Source organism: Thalia democratica, chromosome 8, assembly GCF_965202585.1.
Source record: "Thalia democratica chromosome 8, ktThaDemo2.hap1.1, whole genome shotgun sequence".
NCBI lineage: Eukaryota > Metazoa > Chordata > Thaliacea > Salpida > Salpidae > Thalia > Thalia democratica.
In genome coordinates, this window is record NC_139172.1 from 35,152,728 (window position 1) to 35,174,905 (window position 22,178).

The window sequence follows — 22,178 nt, forward strand, 5'->3', positions numbered from 1 at the left end:
TTATTATTTTTTCTATAGCAGTTAAATTTTATATAAAGACAAAAGTGTTTTGTATTAAAAGTTGATGGTAGAAGGCTGTGGTACTTTTGACTATGCAAAATACTTATCATGCATGTCAACAATTTGACGTTTAAAAACGTCAGCATTTTCATTCAATAGAAGTACGAGTTTTAAATAGATTATTAAGTTTAATACTGCAATTATATGCAAAAAGTATTAAAAAGAACACATCAAAACTTTTCAAAAATACAAGTATTTGAAATCAATACGTTTAAAAAAAGTTCAATCTAGAACTTTTTTTTTAAAAGTTTGTATTTTTTGATTTCAAACTTTTAAATGTCTTTTTTATCTTCTTAATGTAATATTTTATTTCTTGTTTTAGAAATAAATTTTTTCTTACTAGTTTTTTCTAATTCTATAAAAACAAAATTTTAAATATCTTTTAAAGTTTTATGTACATATGTAAGAACTACAGGTAAAATATTTTGCATAAATGTTGAAGTTTACTGGCAATATTAAACACAAAACAATTAAACTTAAATTTCGCTGTGGGCTTTGTATTATTTTAAGTTAAAAAGTTCATAAGTTAAACTGGGTCAAGCTGGAAATGATTCAAGAATTAACACGGCAGAAAACATTGATACTTAAATTTGGAAAAAAGGCATGTTGCAGTTAAACATAACAGTTTCAGTAAAAAATATTATTTTAAAAAGCTTACAAAATAGATTTTTAATAAACTATTGCTCTTGAACAGATGTTTTAACAATTACTAGAATGTAAATTAATGAAAAAATTGAGTATTTTTAGTTTAACTCGATAAACCAATTGTTCAAAGATATTTTGTTGCTTACTCAATTCAGTAATATATTCGACTAATTCTAATACGCTTTGAATGTTATTGATTTATGCTTCTATATAATAAAAACTGATAGCTTTAATTAAAAGGGTATATTTAAACTATTTTTTTTATTTAGCTTAAACTATGCTTAAGCTAAATAAAAAGAATAATTTAAATATTCCTTTTTTAGATAGGGCTTTACTTTATTACTACTTATTTTTTGATAATTTAGAATAAGTTCATAGTAAATCCAAATCCTTAAACATACTTTAAAAACTTTTTTTTTGTTCCATTTTTTTAATCATATTAAATATATAAAATATTTAATTATTAGCTAAAGGTATTGATAAATTTTAAACTTAAAAAAAGTTCAGATTAAATCTTTACCTTCTAAAGTAGAGTTCAATATATATTTTATCTAAGTTAAATATTTGATACTAATATATTATTTTTTTTATTTTTTTTTTTGGATATTTTTGTCTAGAAAAATATTTAGTGCTTAAAGTTTAATAGTCTCAATTTTTCATCGAGTTTTTCGTTTTAGATTTTAATTTTAACTGTTAAGTTTTTTTAATGTCTTAGCTCATTATAATTTTTATTATAGTTCGGTATGCAGTTCAATGACCGAGAGGTCGTTTTTTGTACCCAGGTCCTTGAACCAAAATTGTTTGAGCTTTTTTTTTTTTTTTTTGTTCAATAAACTATAAAAAAAATATAAATAAAAAAACATTTATACATATTTTACAGCAATCTTTTTCAAAAATCTGTTGAATATAACTACGTATTGTTTAGTTTATTGGCAACTTTAAATTATGATAAGATTTTTTATTTAATACAATTATATAAAACAAATCATTAAAATGTTGATTTATTCTTATTGATAATTTCAGACTTCTTAAAAGCTGGATTCTGGAAATTGCACAATTTTTATAGTTGAAATGCGCAAAAAAAAATTTTTATGTGTAAATAAAAGTTTTCTAAACTTTTTTATTTTATGTGTACAAACTTATTGCAACATAAAAATAAATTTTAAACGTCTTTTTTATATTTGTCGATGCTTCGGTTGTAGCATTTTATAAAAGAAAACTACAACTACTTTGATTACTTTGAAAACAGATATAGTAATACTTAGAACAGTTGAGTCAAAAGTTTATTTCTCAATTATTGTGATTATAAAACTTAACGTAACTTTGAATTTGCTTGAAATGGGTAAAGTAAAGTAATTATAGATAAAAAATTTACTGGAAATTTTTGTTTGAATCAAGATATTAATAATTTTTCAAAGGTAAAGAGTAAAAATACAATTTTTTCGTACAACAATTTGATTTTAACAACGTTTAGAAATTAAGTAGAAAGCTAAGTATTTATTTACAATTTTATATATAGCGGAAGTGTAAATTTTCTCCTTTATTTTATTTATAAAAATAAAACAAGTAAATTTATATTACTAGATAAAACAATATATAATATACAGCGGAAGTGTAAATTGTCACTTTAACTTAATTTTATAAAAATAAAATACATATACTTATGGCATTACATAAAATAATATATTATATATAGTATGAAAGTGTAAAATTTATTCTTTATTATTGGCACCATATTCCGCTTCAAACAACTGACGGTGAGTTTGAATCAATAGTGTGCATTTCATCAGATCTGTGGGCATTTCCGTATTGTTATCCGTAACTTTTTTTTGCAGACTTTTTTCCTTTCTCTCTCTCGCTCGCCGCACATATAGCAGGCATCGCGTTGCACTCGTGCGCCACTGCAAGCTTGCAAGTTTATCGGAATCATGGTGAACAACAACTCCAACTCGTCGTACGTGCACTACCCTTGCGAGATTGAAAGGGAAAACGAAGCGTTCTCGCAGCAAGATGAGCAGGTGAGCTGTTTAAAGTTGTTGTTTCTTTAAAACGCTTTAGTGCATTTAAAAAACTGTAAAAAAAAATTCACTCACGTTGATAAAATTCAATTGGTCGTAGAATACGTTTACGAAATGCTTTTTTTAGTTGTGCGTTTATAACACATCACGACTCAATTCTAGCGTGCGTGAGTAGAAACTGTAAAGCTTTATTTTTGTGGATTTAAACTTTTTAATTGGGATGTTTCTACAAAAAACTTCAACTTAAGTGTAAAACTAGTACAACTTCACTTTTTTTTTAGCTAATTGAATTAAATCATTGCAGTCAGCAAACGGTTTTCAAAAAGCATCGGCGTTCGCGTCGAAACCGCGCAGGCGGAGCTCCATCAGGAGGGTGTCGTGCAAGAACGAGGCGAAACCGAGAGAGGCGCACCTCAGCCCGGACAGCTGCAGCGGGAGAAACTACCCTCAGGTTTCTATTCACACTTTGTCAGCGAAAAGCTCAAAAAAATTATTTTGAAATTTAAAAAGTACATCGTTATCTTAAAAATTTTATTCAGTAAACTCAAACGATAAAGTTGCTTTTCTCTTTGAAGCATTCCGTCAAAAAATAACATTAAACTAGCCATGTTCTGTTTTCTCCAATTGACACGAAAAGCTTTTTGTTTTTGTAAAAAAACTCACTCTAAACTGAAGGTCGACACGGACGCCTGCTGCATGGTGATCATAGGGGAGTTCAGCGTGGGAAAGTCGTCGCTGTGCCGCAACTTCTACAGGGACGGCAACCTGCACCAATCCCCCACCTACCACCGCGAGTTCGTCACCAAGAAGGAGGAGAACCGTGAGTTTTTTGCAAAATCGGGTAAAATCAATCGTTTGCAGGCGAAAAGTGACCGGGGAGGGGAAAGCAGAGCAAATTTGAAAAGTCATGAGTTTAAACTGCATGTTTGAAAACTAAAACGAAAAATGATAGAGTTTCTGAGTTTTGACACTTTTTAGTTTGTCTAAACTGCCTGGATTTATATACCACTTTTTAGCAAAAAATGAAGCTGTTCGTGTAAAAAAGTAACGTTATAGTGTAAGTACGTAGATTGTATTCAACGAGTAAACTTCAACAGATCACATTTACGAGCGACCGATCACTTTTGGAGCTGACCAATCGCGTCGCATCAGATTGCTGGATGTGAATACAGAGGTTAATTTGAAACACATTGTTTAAAAAAATATTCTTAAGTATATTTATAAATGTTTTGCTTCAAAACTTTTTGAAAAGTCTCCAAAGACAGGAGTTCTACGTAAAGTTTTAAAAAGTTTTCAAAGTCAATACGCATCAAATGCATGAACTATATATAGCGCGCAATGAGACTTTTAATCCTGTAAAGCCAGACAAACAAATCGTGTCGGAAACTTTAAAAACAACTATAGTAAAACATTCTTCGACAAACGCGTTGTGTTTTTTTAATATATTTTGCAAACCACTGCAATTTAGTTTGGTTTTGTATTCGATCCAATTAAGAAATTTTCTATTAAACCTTTTGCAAGTCGCAACAAGTTTGCTTGAAAAAAAATTCCCTATGTAAAGTAATAAAATAGTTTTAAAGTCTTTTTGTAATAAGAGTAAAATTTTCCGCAGCTTACGTTTGTTATTCCTTAATAGCTAGTAAGCAATAAAAGCTTTGCTTACGTAAGACGATTTGAAAATACATTTTGTCAATTGTTGTGAGCTTTTTAACGAAACAGTTTGTTCAACAGCGCCACCTGCAAGACTTTTGCGTGGATAACTTCGCCTCTATGACGTCATACATCGGAATCGGTGACGCGTTCATCGTCGTTTACGCCACCACCAGTTAGTTTTGTGCTTACATTCTTGATATTCTCCATACCGTGCACAAGCTGTATATGGAATTTCTGTTTACGAGTGAGCTTTATGTTCTGTCTACTATGCACAAAGTTATACATGCTATATACAAACTTTTTGCCTGACATACATGTACATATGTTGATTTAACGATTGAATGGGCGTTTAATATAAAAACGTTTATCAAAAGTACTTAGAAAAGTATTTTTGTTTTAAGCTTGTAAAGCAAAAGTAAATTCGTATCTTTTTTTACTATCAATTTTTCTTTTTGTTGAAACGCACAACGTACCACGTAAAAGCTTGTGTGATATTTTTATAAATTTTTTTCTAATAACATTTTAAAGTATCCTCTTCTCACAAGATACCGGAACGTTCAAAACGGCGCAGGAAACTCTCGAGCACTTGGAGAAGCTGCGGAGAGACTCCGAGAACAAAAAGTTTGCTTTGGTCCTGGTGGGCAACAAATGCGACCTGGTCCGAAAACGACAGGTTTCGATAGAAGGTAAACTTTGCGTAAAAGTTTTAAAGTTGAAAATAAAAGTTTCAAAGCATTAATTTTTTTAGCACTAAAAAAAAAATTAACATAATAAGCCTGGAAAGCAACAAACTAATAAAAACTATTTTGTTCATGGCACATTATAATTTTTCTTTGTACTTTTTCACGAGTTTACCCACAATAAACTCGCTACACACCCGCGGTTTCACACTTAGACTCATTAACTAATGTTTAACTTTTCAAACCGTGATGAACTCTGCTCCCAGTTGAAACTCCCACTCAAAGCCCGCATTAAAAATTACACGTTTTCCCACAACAGAAGGCGTGAGGCTGGCCGAGAAATTCGGCGCCAAGTTCATCGAGACTTCGGCGTTGCTAGGTATCAACGCCACCGAGCTTTTCGAAGGAACTTTTCGGCAAGTCTTGCTGCGCCAGAGTGCGGACGTCGATTTTCACAGGAAGAAAGTTTGCAGCGAGGATAGCTTCAAAGAGAAACGGAGGTCTTCGTTCAAGAGGAGCTTTCGATTGTGAGTCAAGTATTTAAACAGCAATTAACTTGTTTTTAACTCATCTTTTAGTATAAATCATTTTCTAAAACTTTTGATTAATATTTGTTTTTAATGAATTTTCAAAAAAAAACCTTAGTTTACGTAAAACTTTTTGAAAATGTAATATGTGGCGAACTGGACAGTTGATCAAAAACTGAAGCAGCTTTACCGCTTGGGCCAAATTGAAAAAAAAAAATTGTAATATTTTAAACCTATTGTGTAAATAAATGATAGATAAAAAAAATTCATATAAATCACAATAGATAGACTTCTCTATAACTTTTTCTAAAATGGTTATCAACGTAAAAAGAGTAAACTTAGTATTATAATGAGTTAAACTTAAAATTAAGTTTTCCAGGATGCACCTGACACAATTGTTCGTTTTGCAATTACAAAATATCTTTTCAGAAGCCGCTCCAGGTCGCTGCGAAGCTCCAAAAGAAGCCACCTCGACCCGCACATGAAGTCCTCCAACAGCTTCTCGCTGCAGGACGACGAGCCGGAAGGCAAGCTGCCGAAAGCGCGCAGCCAGAACTACATTTTGAAGCTGCTGAAGAACCTGACCGTTGGCGGGAAAAGGAGCTCGTTGAAAAACCTGACTGTTGGCGGGAAAAGAGGCTCGCTGAAAAACAAAACTCCGAGCTGCCAGGATTTTACGAAAATATGAAAACAAATGTTTTTTTTTTCATCTTTTACTCTTGTACATGATCATAGTAGTTAATTTTTTGACTTTTTTTGGTTGATTTTTTTTATTGAAATATTATTATATGTAGTTTTTTACGGTTTTGAAGCTTGTAAATTTTGCTAGTAAACGTTTTTGTTGTTTTTTTTTCGACACGATTGTGTTAAAGTTTTTCTTGACTTTTTTGTTTTGTTTTTTAATCCTTAAAGAGCCTGTACATGACGCTTTATAGTTTCTTCGTTGCTTTTCTAATAAATTTGTGTGAAAGCTTACAAAGTATACAATTATAAACTAAAAAACACTTGAGTTTCTACTACTAAGGTGTTTTTGATTTATTTTTGCATTATATACTAATATTTTGTTGTACATTGTCATACAGCTGTATAATTTTTAATTTTAACTTTCTCAAAAGTTAAAAGAAAAATATCGATTAAAAACTCTATAAAGTAAGACAGACAAAGCCATATATATTCGTGATCATTGCGTTTGCATGAAACACCGTGTTGAATAAAATTCTCAATCTGAAATTGTTTATTTGCTCCTTTCTAGTTGAGCTCTTTATTGGAGTTATAACTCAATATAAAGTTAATACAAGAAATATATCGTCCATATGGTTAACTTACAAATTTACTTAGTTAGTTAAAAATTTCACTTAGCGTAGTACTAATGAAGTACATAGTTAACGTGTTTAAGTAATTTACTCGATAAGATTTATACAAATGATTATATATTATATAAGGAATGTGATAAGTTGTAATTACTTTTAATAAAGTTTTAAAAAAAATTTATGCAATAACTTAGTTTTGTAAATTATTTTTGAGCAAGAACTTTTTTTGTGCTTTTTGAAAAGAAAACTAGCTTAAGCAGCCACAAAAACTTTCACTTTGTTTTAAAATAGATTTAGTCCGGGTTTAGACGATTGTGTGAGCAATTAATTATTTTTAACAGCTTACAAATAAAAGTTGCTTTCACTGAAACTTTCTTGGCTACCTTTCTAAACGGCAAAACAATATACTCTTTTCTTAGAAACTAAGTACAATAATTTTTTTGTTTAAAATATAATATTCAGTTATGCTTGTAACACCTGTTTAGCACATTTAAGCTATGAAAGAGTTTTAAACTACAATAAAAAGTTAAACAAACTTTTTTTAGGTTTAAGAGTATAATTTAGTAAGCTTTAAAAACATTTTTTTATGTAATGTGTTAAAAGTATTCTGAAACTGTGTAGAATTATTTTTTCATAGGCTTATTTTATTTTAATACTTGACTTATTAATTTGATAAAGACTAAGTAAAACCTTTAATATTTTTTCTTATAGTTTTATAAGTAAAAAAATTGATTAAAATAATTTTCTAAAAAAAGAACTGTTATCCAAAACCAAATTATCTGTAAATTTCATATAAAATTCTTACTCTTTTATTTTACATACACTTTTGAAAATTTAATTAAACGATCAATAAGTAGCCACTAAAGATGTTTTCTTAAAACAAACAAGATTTCAACTTCGAAAATTTTACTTAAGACAAATTAACCAAGTAGCTGCTACTAGTTAAATATGACTCGAACTCATAAAATATTATTGATTTTTGTTAAGTGAAACATACCTTATCGCTACTTACTAAACTACCATATGTTCTTGGTACTAATTTGTATCATTTCTAGCTACTAGCTAAATCAATAATCTTTGTGCATGAATTGAGATAAACTTTAAGTTAGACAAAATGCTATAAAGATTGTCAGTTATATGACATCTACACCAAATTATTTGACTTTAACATACATACGATTAATTTAAAACTTTTTCAGCTAGGCACTTAAGTTTGTTACGCTAAAAATATTTTTAAGGTTTTAGTTGCCACAAATAATTTTTAATACACTATATGCAATTTAAGCTATGATAGATAGTAAAATATCAAAAGATAAAGCCAAATTGACTGCTACAAATACACACCACACAGTTAGCAATAGCTTTACGTTTATTGATTATCGATTATACTTCACTGTTTGAATTTTCTCTTTTTTTTGTGATAAAGCGTCAACTGATGTTAAGTAGTTATTTCTAACAGGTAGCTGTAATTAATTTTTGCACTAAGTTGATTGCTAAAATGTATGACGCTAAATTTTGAGAACTTGAGCATTTATTTTAGTTAAATAAGACTGACAAGTAATTTAATTACTGTAATCATTTTTTATTATCAAGAGCTTTAACTTAGCAAGCGAAAATTAATTAAAATTTTCAAAATATTCATTTTAGGTTATAAAGTCAAAAAAAATTGGAATATTATTCTTAGATATATTGTTATATTTTAATATATGCATAAAACTGACTTTTTTAAAGGATCAAAATTTTAGTAAGTTTCATTGCATTATACTATAAATATATTCAGTTTTTTATTCTGTAATTATAAAAACACAATCTTTAGCAGAAAATTAATTTGATAGGCTTAGTTTACAAAATGCTGTTTTTTTTCAACAATTTCAGGGTTTTATTTAGTTTTAATTGATATTTTTGGCCTCCTTTTGTTTAAATTTGTTAATGTATTTTCGTGATATTTAAAATTTAAATTTTATTTTTACAACTTGGAAGCATTTACATGTCTATATTGTAAAAAACAATTTATTCAGGTTGCCTTAATTGATAATATATTAATGATAAACCGCTATGAAAACTTAAACATTTGTACTTAAAAATTTTAGATATTTTTTTATAATAGATTGTTTTTTTTTATTATAAAAGTTTATCAAGTAGATGTAATTTATATGATGTTTTAATTTTGCTAGTTGTGGAAATGTTTTGAACTAGACATTAATATCTTTGTCAACTGTTTTTTCTTAAACTAATTAAAATGATTAACATTTAAGAAGGAAAATTTTGGTTGGAGAACGAAAATTACACATATTTTTTAAATATTTATCCTAAATAAGTGTTATGTGAAATATATCTAGAAACTATTCTTCTACTTCGAATAATAAATAAAACTTTTTTTTTTTCAATAAGAAACTAAAATCGTATCACACCTATATTTGCTTATATGTGTTTACAGAAAATTTAAATTGATTAGTTTAGTATTTTTTATTATCATTTTAGTCAAACAAGATTATTTTAAGTTATTTATAAACATTACATAATTCTCAACTTTTTTAAAATATTTTAATTTGTAGCAAATTTTAATATAGCAGTGCAGTCTTTGCTTCATTTTAATATAAAAATTTATAATCGAGTAATAAAGACTTAACAACTTAATTAAAAGTATAAAAGTTTTGTTGATATTAATCTTAAAAAACTTATATTGAGATTGCTACCTTATAAGGTATAATATAAGGCAAGGACGATAAACTACGGCACGCCAAAAAAAATGTTGGCTAGAAATCGTATTTTTACCTATAATATACATGCTGCAAAGTTAGCAGTTTTAAGTTTTTAAATATCAAATTTTAAAATTGTGCTCTTGTTTTGCTTACTTACATTTATTTCATTACAGATATGCTCTTTTTAAAATGTTTAATCTTTAGTAAAGCTAAAAAACACTTTTTGACACAAAAAGAACTTTTATACGACCTCTTCACCAAAAAAGGCTGCCGATCTCTGAACTAAGATATTCTGTGCTAAGAATACTTTTCTTGTTTTCTACCGATTTTGTATTTTTTTAACCTAAAGTTATTAAAACTGCTTACATAGGCTGACCCAACCAAACTATAAATAAAAAACACTAATTAACAGTTTTTCTAAAATATAACTTCCAAAAAAGCAATTTATTTTGTAGAGTAAAACTTAATAATGTTAATTACTTAACAATCACTATTTACAACCAACTACAAAACCTTTTTAAAACTTCTTAATCGATTTTAAAGTTTTGAAATAAAAATAACAACATTTTAAATTAATTTTTTCAACACTTTTAATTACATATTAAAAAACGTGTCTTTTCTCATGTCATGTGTGTGTACTATTAATAATATTTTATATTTTTTACAATTGTTGGCTTTTTAGCTGGCATTTTAGAACTTTAAATTAGTCTTTGATATTTTGTATTAGTCAGTAAAAACTTTAAATATTTTCTTATACTTACTTTATAAGTACTTTTCTTATACCTATTTGTTTATGATATAATATAACCTAAAAATGATCTATTATACTTGTACTAGATTATACATCCAAATATATTATGCATCTACTCGGCTTAAAATTTCTATATTAAAATCTATATTCCAAATAAAGTATTGTTCTTATTAAAACTTACTTAAAACTAAATATGTAAAAGACTTATTATTTTTAAGACTTATCAAAAAGTATCAAAAGTGCTTAGACAAAGTTTTGCTTTTTTAGTAAGTCTTTTACATTTTTACACTATCTATATCTCAGGTCGGGCTAAATTCAGCTTGCAAAATAGTGATTTGCGGGGCCTGCGACGTATGTTTCGGCAAAAAACACACTTAAAAATTAAAAATGTAATTTTTTGTGTTAAAAGCTTACAGTTTGACTTTTTATATAGTACTTAGTAAATACTATTGTTTTATTATCGATTATTTAATCAAACTCGTTGTTTGCAATAGTATTGTTTTATTGATAAGCACAGTCCTTTTAAATAATCGCAGCCCGCAGAAGGCTTTTTCTGTAAAGTGCTGCCGGGGGCAAATTTTAGTATTAGATTGAGGTTACCCAGATAATTTTGTCTAGGTATATGTACAGACAATGAATTTTTTAACTTACTTGTATACGTAAAGTAAAGAAGAATTAAAAAAAATAATCGTCGCCCATAACTATTTAAATAACTTTTTACATTTCGTCTACTCACAATTTATTGCTCCCGATAACTGAAATCGTCCACTTTGAGTAAAAAAGCATCAGTCAAACTTTTGCAACGATAAACGTTTTCTAAAAAAAGTGAGTGTGTTACATCAGATGTATTTTTCAAAGTTTTTTTTATTTTTGTTTAATTACACAGTTTTGCATATTATACATACTTATATTGTTGTTATGTTTAAAGTATAAACTATTATGTAAATCAAGGTTTCCAATTTTTTTTTTCTAAAGGCCCCCTTCGAAGAAATTAAAAAAGCTATGGTCCTTCTAGTCTTAAAAAAATAACTTTTAAAGCGCGTCAGAACTTTTTTTGTTCTTCATCATTAACTTCAGAGTATCTAGTGTAAGTTTCAAACTATGGTCGAGTAGATCCATTTACAACTTACGGCCTCCCCTTGGCCTGTTTGCTCCCTAAATGACCCCATTAAATTCTGATCCATCCCTAAGGGGGCAAGATTGCCTACTTAGGAAACTCTGTTGTAGATATTATAGACCAGTGGTCTTCAAGCTAATAAAAATCTGTGGTCCTTAAATTGCAAAATTAAAGTTTTGTGTACCCAATGTGCAAATACCTAGAACAGGTTTCAAGTTTCGAGTAATATCTGGCGCAGGGTTTTCCAAACTTTTTTTCAAAAATCCCCCGTTATGTTAAGCTATAGCCCCTCCAACAAGAATTCTTAAAAAACTTCCATAAATATCGCCTAGGACCTTTTGTTTTTGCTCTTCATCATCAACTCCAGAATGTTTAGTGTAAGTTTCAAATTATCGCCTTGTAGCTCACCCTTTTACGGCTTGTTTCCCACTAGATTTTTAACTTTTTCATATTGTCTAGTATAACTTTTGAAAACTACCATTAAAAACGCTTAGGACATTTTTCTTTTTCTCTTCATAATTAACTCAAGAGTCTATAGTGTAAGTTTTTATAACCTCGTGCCTTCTTTTGCACCTTTGCTGCTCATGGCCCCCTTAACTTCTGTAATTACTCCCAAGGGGAACTAAGGTACTTGGTCAAGTTTGGGAATCCCTGATCTAGTGAAATTTTCAAAAATTGTCGTTATACCTAGTGTAAGTTTTAAAGTTTACTATATACACACCTGTAAGCAACCGTTTTTTTGCTCTTCATCGCGAACTCTAGAATATCTAGTGTAGTTTTAAAATTTTAGATTGTTTTTTTGAGTTACGATTCATTTCATGCACTTCAAAATAAACTTTGTGTACATTAGTGTGTGTACTTTGAAGACTACTGCTATAGACGAAATGTATAAAAGAAAAAAATAAATTTTTATATTTTTTATTCTTTCTCAGAACTTACAAACTGATACAATTTTTGTATATTAAATTTTTTAAGATAATGATTTAAACATTTTTTTAAGTAATGTAATTTTTTAAGCGTGTTTATAAATATATTTGTATATATGCTAAATATTATAAATTAGTTTAAATAACAAAATTATAAATGATTTTTAACGTAAAACTTATATATGATTCTTATGTGTACGAAAATCACACCAAGTTTAATGTGGGCTCTACTGGACTATCGTTCAAAGATCGCCACATAAAATATAGGTATAACAATTATCGCAGTACATTACATGTGGAAACTCTAAAAGGATAAAGTTAATTATAAAATTTACTGGGAAATATTAAAAAACGAAAACAAATACAATTTGAAAAAAGGATTTAATTACGCAACGAAAAAAAAAAATCGAACGTAAAAAAAAATTAAAACATTTAAAAAGAAAATAACAAACTAGCTGCTTGCATTACCGAATTCTTTTTATTTTAAAACTGTATTATTAGTGTCTTTAAATGTTTTTTATGTGTACTTTTTATTTTATTTTTACCTAATACTTGAATTAGTATATTTTGAACTGTACTTTTATGTTTGTTTTTTATTGACCAAAATATTTGGCTGAAAAGGCATTTGACGCTGAAACAGTTGTTTCAAAAACAATTTTATTTTGTGTATCTTAATTTTATTTATATATGTATAAACATTTTATTGTTGCTGTTTTTAACTGTTATAGTTGTTATTTTGTATTTAGAAAATAGTCTTATATGGTTTTATTTATAAAATATATCAATTATTGATTTTTTAGTTTTTTATTTCATAGTAAACAACTGCTTTTACTTTAAGCTGCTGTAATCTTTTGTGGAACAAAATGAAAAACAATTTAAACTAATTACTTAGGGACTTTTCTTTTGAGGAATGCTAATGGTTGAAATTAAAATGAGAACAGTTGCTTAAAATCGATTCAATATCTTATTGCTCTACAAATTTGTCAAATCTAACTAATTCTAATTCAATAATTATCAAAAATTACGTCATAACTTGTAATAAGCAAAAAGTTGTAAGTATTTTGTTTTGAGATATTTGGTTTCATAAAGATTTAATATATATTTTTCTATATTTATAAATTGTTTGTCATTAAAGGTGTTGCAAAAGGTTTAAATTTAACTTGTTTGAATTTTATTGAAAACTTCAAATGTATTAACATTAAAAAAAGTCGCAAATTGACAAATATAATTGTAAATGATCACTCTCATTGTTATAAAAATGTTGTTTTTTGATACCTAAAATAAATTACAAACCTATTTTTTGTTAAAAAAAGTTTTTTTATGAGTTTAAAACTATTCAATTTTTTAATGTTTAACTCATACAGTTATCAAAATTCATTAGGACACTTAAACCACTAGGCTAAAGATCAGATCACACAAGTGCAATACTTTTGTAAAATCATTTTTTAATAAAAAAGTATATATGAAAACCAAAATTAAATTTTATCAATGTTATTCAAAGTTTAATCTAATTTTTTGTGAATAAATTTTTATGCTTGTTTAAATATGTGTAAGTGATTTAAAATAAAATTTTAAGAAAGTGACAAACTAAAAGTGTTGAGTGCAAGGCTTTTTTACCAAAGTCAACTTTTGCTTTTATATTAAAGTTCAAAGTAAACACTATAAAAAAGTGGTGTTTTAACTGGTTAAAATCGAACAGGACTAAGCACTCTTACACAAACAATTATTTATAAGATAGTTTTAATTTTGCAAACATGTTGTTCAATGCAAATTTATAATGTTGTTTGTTTTTTACCATTCTAACTATTGTAATAAAAGTTTTATGTCCATTTCAACTTTACCTTGTCATTTGGACACTAATGTCATTTGGACAATGCCATTAAACTGTATCCAAGTCGTTAACAACTTGATAACTAAAAAGGTTCTTTTGTTTACTAGGTCCTAGGACCAAATATTTTGAGCACTATTTTTGTTTTTCAATAACTAATACTATCAACCTTATAAAACACTTATATTTGTAAGTCTGATTTTTCCTAGTGAAAATAAAATTATTAAAGTTAGATTATATTAAGTTTAAAAATTCTCAACTAGCTTTTGAGTTACATTAATTTTTGTAAAAAAAGTTTTCTATGCCAATAGACAGCAACTTTTTTATGGTAATTTTTCTGAAAAAATTAAAAATTCTCATATATTTTTAGCTATAAATCTTAAATTTTAAGAAAAACATTTTTGTTATTTTAAAATAAATTAGAAGTTGAAGTTTTGAATGTATAGGTAGTTTCATACAAAAAAAATCAATGTAAATAATTTAAATGCTACTAATAGACTAACTGTAAAAACTTTATCAAAGTTGTTTAAAAAACAAAGTATATAATAGTTTTTTGTGAAATAGTATATTTTATCTTTTTTGTTTGGGAATTATGTAAAGAAGGTTTGAACTCACCAAATTTGATCTTTTATACATGAAAAATAGAATTGAACTTTTTGAAGGGGCTAAAAGTGTAAGAGAGCTAAAATAAAACTTTAAAAGACCAACTTTTTAAAACTTTTTTGTAAATAAAATGATTTCCCGTCTGGCTTTATCTGTTTTGAAATTTAGTTTTGTATATATCAGGGTTACCATTTAACCTTGAATTCTGCAAAAACCTGGAGCTGTAAAATTTAAGCAAAAGTAATGGGGAAAAACTTAAAATTTTCAACAACTTTTCCATGTAAAATAATAACATTTTGAATACATAAAAAAAACTATAATGCAAGAATATTTTTTTTAGAATTTTATCTAGTTTACTACACAGTTAAAGTAGTATTATAATATATTTTTATTTGTTTTATAATATAGAATACAATTTTTGATTCAAGTTTTATTTCTACTAAAAAAAGACAAGAAAACTTATACTTTTAAAAATCCTGAAAAAAGCCATAAAACCTAAAAGAAAATTCTCAATAACCAGTGACCACCCTGTTTTATGTATTAATAAGTTGAAAACACTGATTTACCCTTTGAGTGTTGAAAGGTAGTATTTAACAACTTATAAAGTCTTTTAAATAATTTCCTTAAAATTAACTGTAATTCAATATGTTTTCAAGAGTTTATAGGTTTTTTTTACTTTTTAAACCTTCATCAAACAAAAATGTTTAACAATAACTTTATGTATATAAATATTTAATTTTTCATTAATGATGTCAGCATAATGACAAAAAATAAGTCAAAAAAATCACAAAACCAAACTTATGTTGAAGCAAAAAGTATTTCATTGTTATTATTTATTAACAAGCATTTTACCAACATATTAATAATTTAATCAATCTGCTCCACAATGTCAAAGTCGGTTTTAGTTTTGTTTGCAAACGGAGCAGAAGAAGTTGAAACAATCTCCATAGTGGATGTACTGAGAAGAGCAGAAGTGAAAGTAGTGCTGGCTTCAGTTCCCACTTCTCCTGATGACAACAAGACCTTCATAAACTGCAGCAGAGGCGTCAACATTGTACCAGATTGCGAGGCGGCTTCAGTTAACGACTGCTTTGACGCTGTTGTCCTCCCCGGAGGCATGCCCAACGCTCAGACTCTAGCAAAGTCAGAAGTTGTGAAAACAATCCTGCAAAAGCATGCTGACAGCAACAAGTTGGTGGCAGCCATCTGCGCGGCTCCAATCGTTCTCAAAGCTCACGGCATCAAAGCAGGCAGCAAATCGACTTGCTACCCAGCATTGAGAAGCTCCATTGAGGATCACTTCACTTTTGTCAATGCAAAAGTTGTTCAGGATGGCAACCTTGTTACAAGCCAGGGTCCCGCAACTGCAATGGAGTTTGCCTTGAAGTTGATTGAGTTTTTGGTTGGAGTAGAAAAGAGGAATTCTGTGGCCAAGGACCTGCTTTTTGATTAAACTTTTTAGTGTTATGTAAACATCAAACTGTAGTTTGTTTTATTTAGTCAAATGTTGCTATAGGTATACTGTTATTATATTTTACTGCTATTTTTGTTTAAAAAATCAAATGTTTATATCCTGTTGTACTAGTAGTTTTTTATTATTATTAATAGAACTGCTTTGTAAATTGCTAACATTATAATAACACTTTAAATTTTAAATACAGCTTTTTAATTTAAACTTGTACACACAAACTCAATCATAGATGGAAAAATGAATTTCTACAAAATATTTTTCTTTGTTATAAAAGTGTTGCTATATTCTAAAACAGTCCAAAGTTCTCTATATTCTGGTAAGTTAATTTTGATTTAAGAAAATATTGTTTTACTGAAAATATTTTTATTTTTGTTGCCTAAAAATAAGCAGTTTATATCTACAATAAAGTTTTTAATAACATGCATAAGTAATAAGTATTAAAATTGTCTTAATAAAAGTTTGTTGAGAATTAAATTATAGCTGAAAAACTTGTTTTATAATGGAACTTTTTGAAATAAAATAATCGTACTTATTTCCTTAAACTCTAGTTAGGAACCTAATTGTTACTAAATTAAACTAAAAAGTGTATTACATTTATTAAACTAAAATTGTTCCCTAAACTTTAATATAAGTTTAGAAATAACTATTTTGAAATACAATTTGTTGGTTGAAAACTGAAATTTCATAAATTGTTGATAGTTTTAATGTCTGAAAGATGCAGTATGTACACCCTTTTGTATACAATTTAGTTATTGCTTTTCTACTATTGTAATTAATTATTCATGACTGTTGGTTTAAGATATCCTTGAGTGTCACATAGGTTTATAAAATAAATAATTTATTACTTTTTCGTTTTGTATTTTAATTAGGATTTACTAGCAATTCTTAAAGTTGATTTTAGTTTTTAGTCTTAATTCAAATAAAAACTGAATTTATATATATATTTTTTTAATTATTACATAGTAATATATTTTGTCAAATATATTTTAGAATTTAATTTTTTATAGCATAAATATGTTTATATAATAAATGTATTAATATTTATATAAATATTAATACATTTATTTTATAAACATATTTATAAAAATAATTATGATTTTTTATAACATATATTTTTATGTTATAAAAAATTAAATTCTAAAATATATTTGACAAAATATATTGTAGATATATTGTACAAAATATAATAATAATAAATCTATCCATTTTGGTTTATATTGTACTTCTATAAAAAAAAATGAAACATAAATTAATTATTTATAAAAAAGTCCAAGCAGTGTATAATTTCATAAGATGTCAGAAAACTGAAATTACTTTGGTTTTTAAAAATTATACGTATTATAAGTTATAATTTTATCATAAACTCTAATGCTCTTTATATTGCAACAAAAATAATACTGAATTTACTGGTTTGCAAAGAGCTGTTTTAAATATTAAAGAAGTTCTATTGTTTTATTTTTTTTGTTTCAGTTGGACAAACCAACCTGTTTCTTATAAACTAAAAGTAAACACAAAAGTTTAAAAACATGTTCAACATGTGTTTTATGTTTCTTTAATTAACAAAATAAATAAAAATAAATATTTTCAGCCTCATTCTACGGAGACAGCATCATATTTCAAAATGTCCACGACTACTCAGCAAAAACAAACCTGAGTTTCAGCTTTCAGACGCAGTCCAAAAACGGTTTGTTAGCTGCAGTTGCAGGAAAGCAAGACTTCATAAAAGTTCTCATACAGGATGGACTGCCTTTGGTTTGTTTTAATATTTAAGATAAATTTTTGTGGTAATTTTTTTTTTGAGTATAAAATATTTTTAAACTGACTTGTATTTAAAGTTCAATTTATCTCAAGGCTTTTTCATATTCTTATTTTATTATATTTTAACTTCAATCAATTTTTTAGCTTTCATTAATTAACATTTTACTCAAGTTAAAACTTTCTTAAAAATATCTTTAAGTATTGTGATGCGAATGTTTAACAAAATTTTTCTCCTTTATATAAAAAAGTACTAACTACAGTATGAAGTACTGCACTTTGTTATTACATCATTTAAAATTCATGTTTATTGAAAAAGTATTTGTTTTAAGCAAAAATAAACTATGGAACAAAAAATTAATACTTTTTGTTTATACTATTGTTATTCATTTTTTATCAAAACTAATTTTCTGTTGAAACTTTCTATAAAGATTTGCTTTTTAGGTTTATGAAAAGCAAAAAAAAAATAGAAGAATAAAATTTATCCTTAAGTTGCTTAAATAAAAATAGAATAGATTCAGTTTATTAGATTTTGGAACCTTTTTCATACTTTATTTTCATTTTAATACTTTACAATATCTGTTACGGTCAAAAAAAAAACACTAAATTTTAAACTTAATCAGTTTGTGATACGCTTGCAAATCAAAAACCACTGATTTCCAGGTCCAACTTTACTCGAACGGAGTGTACAGCGACCTGGTGATGAAGTACCAGAGCATACCCAAGATAAACGACCTCCAGTGGCACGACTTTCTGCTGCACAGGGACGGAAACGAGCTGACCGTGGAGCTGAACGGCCAGGTCGTGTTTTCGTCGGCCAATTTGGACATAAGTCCCCTGATGGGCCTCGACTTCGTGTTCCTTGGCGGCTACGGTGAGTGACACTTTAATTTGTTTTTTCTTGTTGTTTTTTCATATATTTAAACATTACTTTCCTAAACCTACTCCTGCAAGGTTTAATTTCATGAGGACTTTGTGTAGTTGAAAAATTAATTTTTGTTATGACTTAGAAAATACTTTAACACCTTTGTTATATATACTTACAAATAAAAACTCGTTGAGTTCTGTTCTATTACCTACTTAAATTGTTTCTGTACCTATATAAATTTGTTATAGAAATTCTTGATTGTAACATATTTTATTCTACACAGACAAAACAGTGGGTCAAATACTGGGCAACGACACGCAGCCGTTCTACAGGGGCTGCTTGTTAGACGTGCGTTTCAACAATGCTGATATTCTGCTCCCGCTCACTGGATTCGACAGCAACAAAGTTGTGTACAACGTTGAATCAGGTACTTATGAGTAATTTTTTGAACTAATTTTAAGATTCATAAATAAAAATAAAGTCTTTATTTGTTGTAGTCAGTTATAATTTTTAATTAAAAGCGTATTGACGTTTTTATTATATATTTTGAAAAAAAAGTTCAATTCATACTAATACTAATAAAGAAGTTAATATTTTTAAAGAAAACAAGTTGATATAAAAGTTGTTTTCATTAAATGCCATACTAAAAATGGATGTTTAAAGTTTTAATTATTTTATTTTTGCCATTTTTATAAAACAGAATGTTTTTATTAAAATCATTAGTTGAAAACAAACAATGTGCTTCTAAAAACAAACAACATACTAAAATAACTTTTTTTTTTTATTAACCTTTCTTTTAGGTAAAATAATTTCCAAAACTGTTCTTTTGGTTCTGAGTATGTAATTTTTTTTCCTCCCACAAACCCTCTGGTTGTTCTGGACGCTGAGGTAAAATGTGATGATAAATTTTACATTTTATTCATACAGCTATACAAGGTGCCCTACAATAACTTTGTAATTTTCTTATTACACTTTTTATAACTTAATTTACCTTACCCTGAAAACACCCACAATAATTTCAAAGGTCGAAGTTTTTCACTTTGCTAAACTTCTGACCGTTTGTTTGAGGACGCCGAGGTCGAAACAAACTAACACAACTATTTTTTTATTAACTTTTCTCCTTGGTAAAATAATCTGAAAAACTGACCTTTCGGTTCAAAATATAAAGTTTTAAACTTTTTCTCGCATGACCTTGCAGGTTGTTCGCGGACGCTGAGATCGCCCAGGAGTGACGTCATCTCGTTCCAGTCGGCGCGCAGCTACTCGCTGTTCCGGTTGAGCGAGCAGCACATGGTGGGAAACTTGCATGAGGACGAGGATGTGGTGTTCGAGTGCCACATGTCCACATTGCACAACGACGGCGTCATATTCTTCAACGTCGACTGGAACACGTTGGTTGTTGATTGTTGTAGTGGGATTATAAAAATATATTGCAATTATGTTTATTACTGCTTAAAACTACATTTGTTACAACAACACAATTTCTTAAGAAGAATGTTAAAATAAACACGTTGCTTGCATTGTTGATTGTTGTAGGGTTTCCCAAATAAATAAAGCTGATTTTGGCTACCAGGGAGCAATAACTGGTAGGGTAGCGAAAGAGTGCATGGATAATTAATGAACAAAAAGGAAACATTTATTAAGTAGGGGAATCAAGCGGTTATTTTTTAAATTTTTACCGAGTTAGTTTTAGGGGTACGTTTCGAGAAACAATGGTCTACTTGTTTGATAATTTTATAAAACTCGTTTTTTTAACAGCACAGTTGTATTTTTAGAACTATATAATTAAGGCCATAGGGGGAGTGAGGATTTATTTATTTTAACAAGTTTTTTTGTTTGTGTTTATTACATCGCTTTTTTTCTGATAATTCTTTTTCAAAATATAGAAATGGTACTTTCGTTGCACTTATAATGGCATATTTCAGGTAGCTAAATTGACAGTAACTCTTACATACTAAAAAACTACTATTGTCAACAAGACATTAGTAAAAATAAAAACAAAGTAGTTATTTAGTAATATTTTTTTAGAAAGAATACTAAGTACAAACCTAAAAATTAATTAGTACAAAATGTGTGATTTTTACAATAATTTTCAAATAATTTATAAGCTAAATTAAATTTTTTTTCTTTAAATAATTATCTTGATAAATACAGGCTAGAAAACTACTTTTATTTGTAATCAAAACCAATTTAAAATTAACATCAGAAACGAGTATTTTGGAGCTGAGTTGAAGGACGGCAAGGTCAGGGTTGCTATAAGTTACAGGGGCTCAATAGTCTCCCTTAAGTCCACCGTTTCCATGAACGACAACAAATGGAGAAAATTGAAGTATTATTTTGTTTATACTATAATTTGCTTTAGTTAAACAGTAGAAAGTTCTCAACTTTAATATCTTTAAGGAGACGAACTAGTTTTTGTTCTCACAGATTACCAATACAATGTTTAACTATTATATCAAACTTTAAGAGATCATTCGTTGTTTAAATAATTCTTATTCAAATAGAAACTCTATTATAAGTTTGCACATATGATTAAAACATGTTGTTGTTATTGCTGATAAAATAATTTTTTCATATATAATACTTTAAATGTTTTGTAAAATTACGTAAACTATAGTTTTTTAGACTTCACATCACAAAAATGTGTTAAATTTTCTATTGGTTCATCAACATACTTCATTTGAAACATGATAACAAACAAAAATCAAAAACTTAACAGAGTCAGATTGAACTCATTCGCACTGGAGTTGAAGATTGGTAAAGATGTGACGAGAGTGTTTTTCAATCAGCCTAACTCACACGATGGTATGACAGTTTGTATGTTTATATGCAATTTTATAAAAATATAGTTACTGTATTGTTAGCTTGAAAATTGAATGTCTTAAATCTTCATTGTTTTATAAAAAGAGTTTCACAAAAGTATTTATCGTCTGAGTTGATCACAAGTACTACTTTTAATTTAAATACCATAAAGCCACATGTAATAAAATTTATCAAGTTTTAATTTAAAAAAATCAAAATTAACTTATGTAATGCAACTGATCGCACCCCGCAGTTGAACAGTGGGTGGCAACAGAGAAACCGATGTTGTACATAGGAGGTGTGGACGAGAAGACCAGGAACAAGCAACTGGTGCTTGCGAGGCCTTTCAAGTTCTCCGCCTTTCCCGGGTGCATCAAGAAAGTTAAAATCAACAAGACGTCAGTTTAAAGCTTTTTTTGTTTTTTAAACTTAAAGTAAACTTTCGTGATTGGAATCGGACAA

The 22,178-nt window shown here is 27.8% G+C and overlaps 2 protein-coding genes across 2 annotated transcripts in view; both read left to right on the top strand.

Moving 5' to 3' along the window:
• The first annotated feature begins 15,537 nt into the window (after positions 1–15,537).
• LOC145842355 (protein dj-1beta-like) lies at positions 15,538–16,481 on the top strand. Its single transcript, XM_082949781.1, has one exon. The coding sequence runs from the start codon at positions 15,707–15,709 to the stop codon at positions 16,271–16,273; it is 567 nt and encodes a 188-aa protein (XP_082805907.1). The 5' UTR covers positions 15,538–15,706; the 3' UTR covers positions 16,274–16,481.
• A 34-nt stretch (positions 16,482–16,515) lies between these two features.
• LOC145843180 (chondroitin sulfate proteoglycan 4-like) overlaps positions 16,516–22,178 on the top strand; it is a 30,485-nt gene continuing 24,822 nt past the window's right edge. The window contains exons 1-8 of the mRNA XM_082950641.1: positions 16,516–16,607; positions 17,880–18,043; positions 18,710–18,920; positions 19,198–19,341; positions 20,113–20,305; positions 21,121–21,243; positions 21,634–21,719; positions 21,970–22,114. Coding sequence (XP_082806767.1) covers positions 16,529–16,607; positions 17,880–18,043; positions 18,710–18,920; positions 19,198–19,341; positions 20,113–20,305; positions 21,121–21,243; positions 21,634–21,719; positions 21,970–22,114 — 1,145 coding nt within the window. The 5' untranslated portion in view covers positions 16,516–16,528. The remainder of the gene's footprint in view (positions 16,608–17,879; positions 18,044–18,709; positions 18,921–19,197; positions 19,342–20,112; positions 20,306–21,120; positions 21,244–21,633; positions 21,720–21,969; positions 22,115–22,178) is intronic.

Coding starts and splice junctions, on each gene's coding strand:
- LOC145842355 (XM_082949781.1), top strand. CDS start 15,707: ATGTCAAAGTCGGTTTTAGTTTTGTTTGCAAACGGAGCAGAAGAAGTT.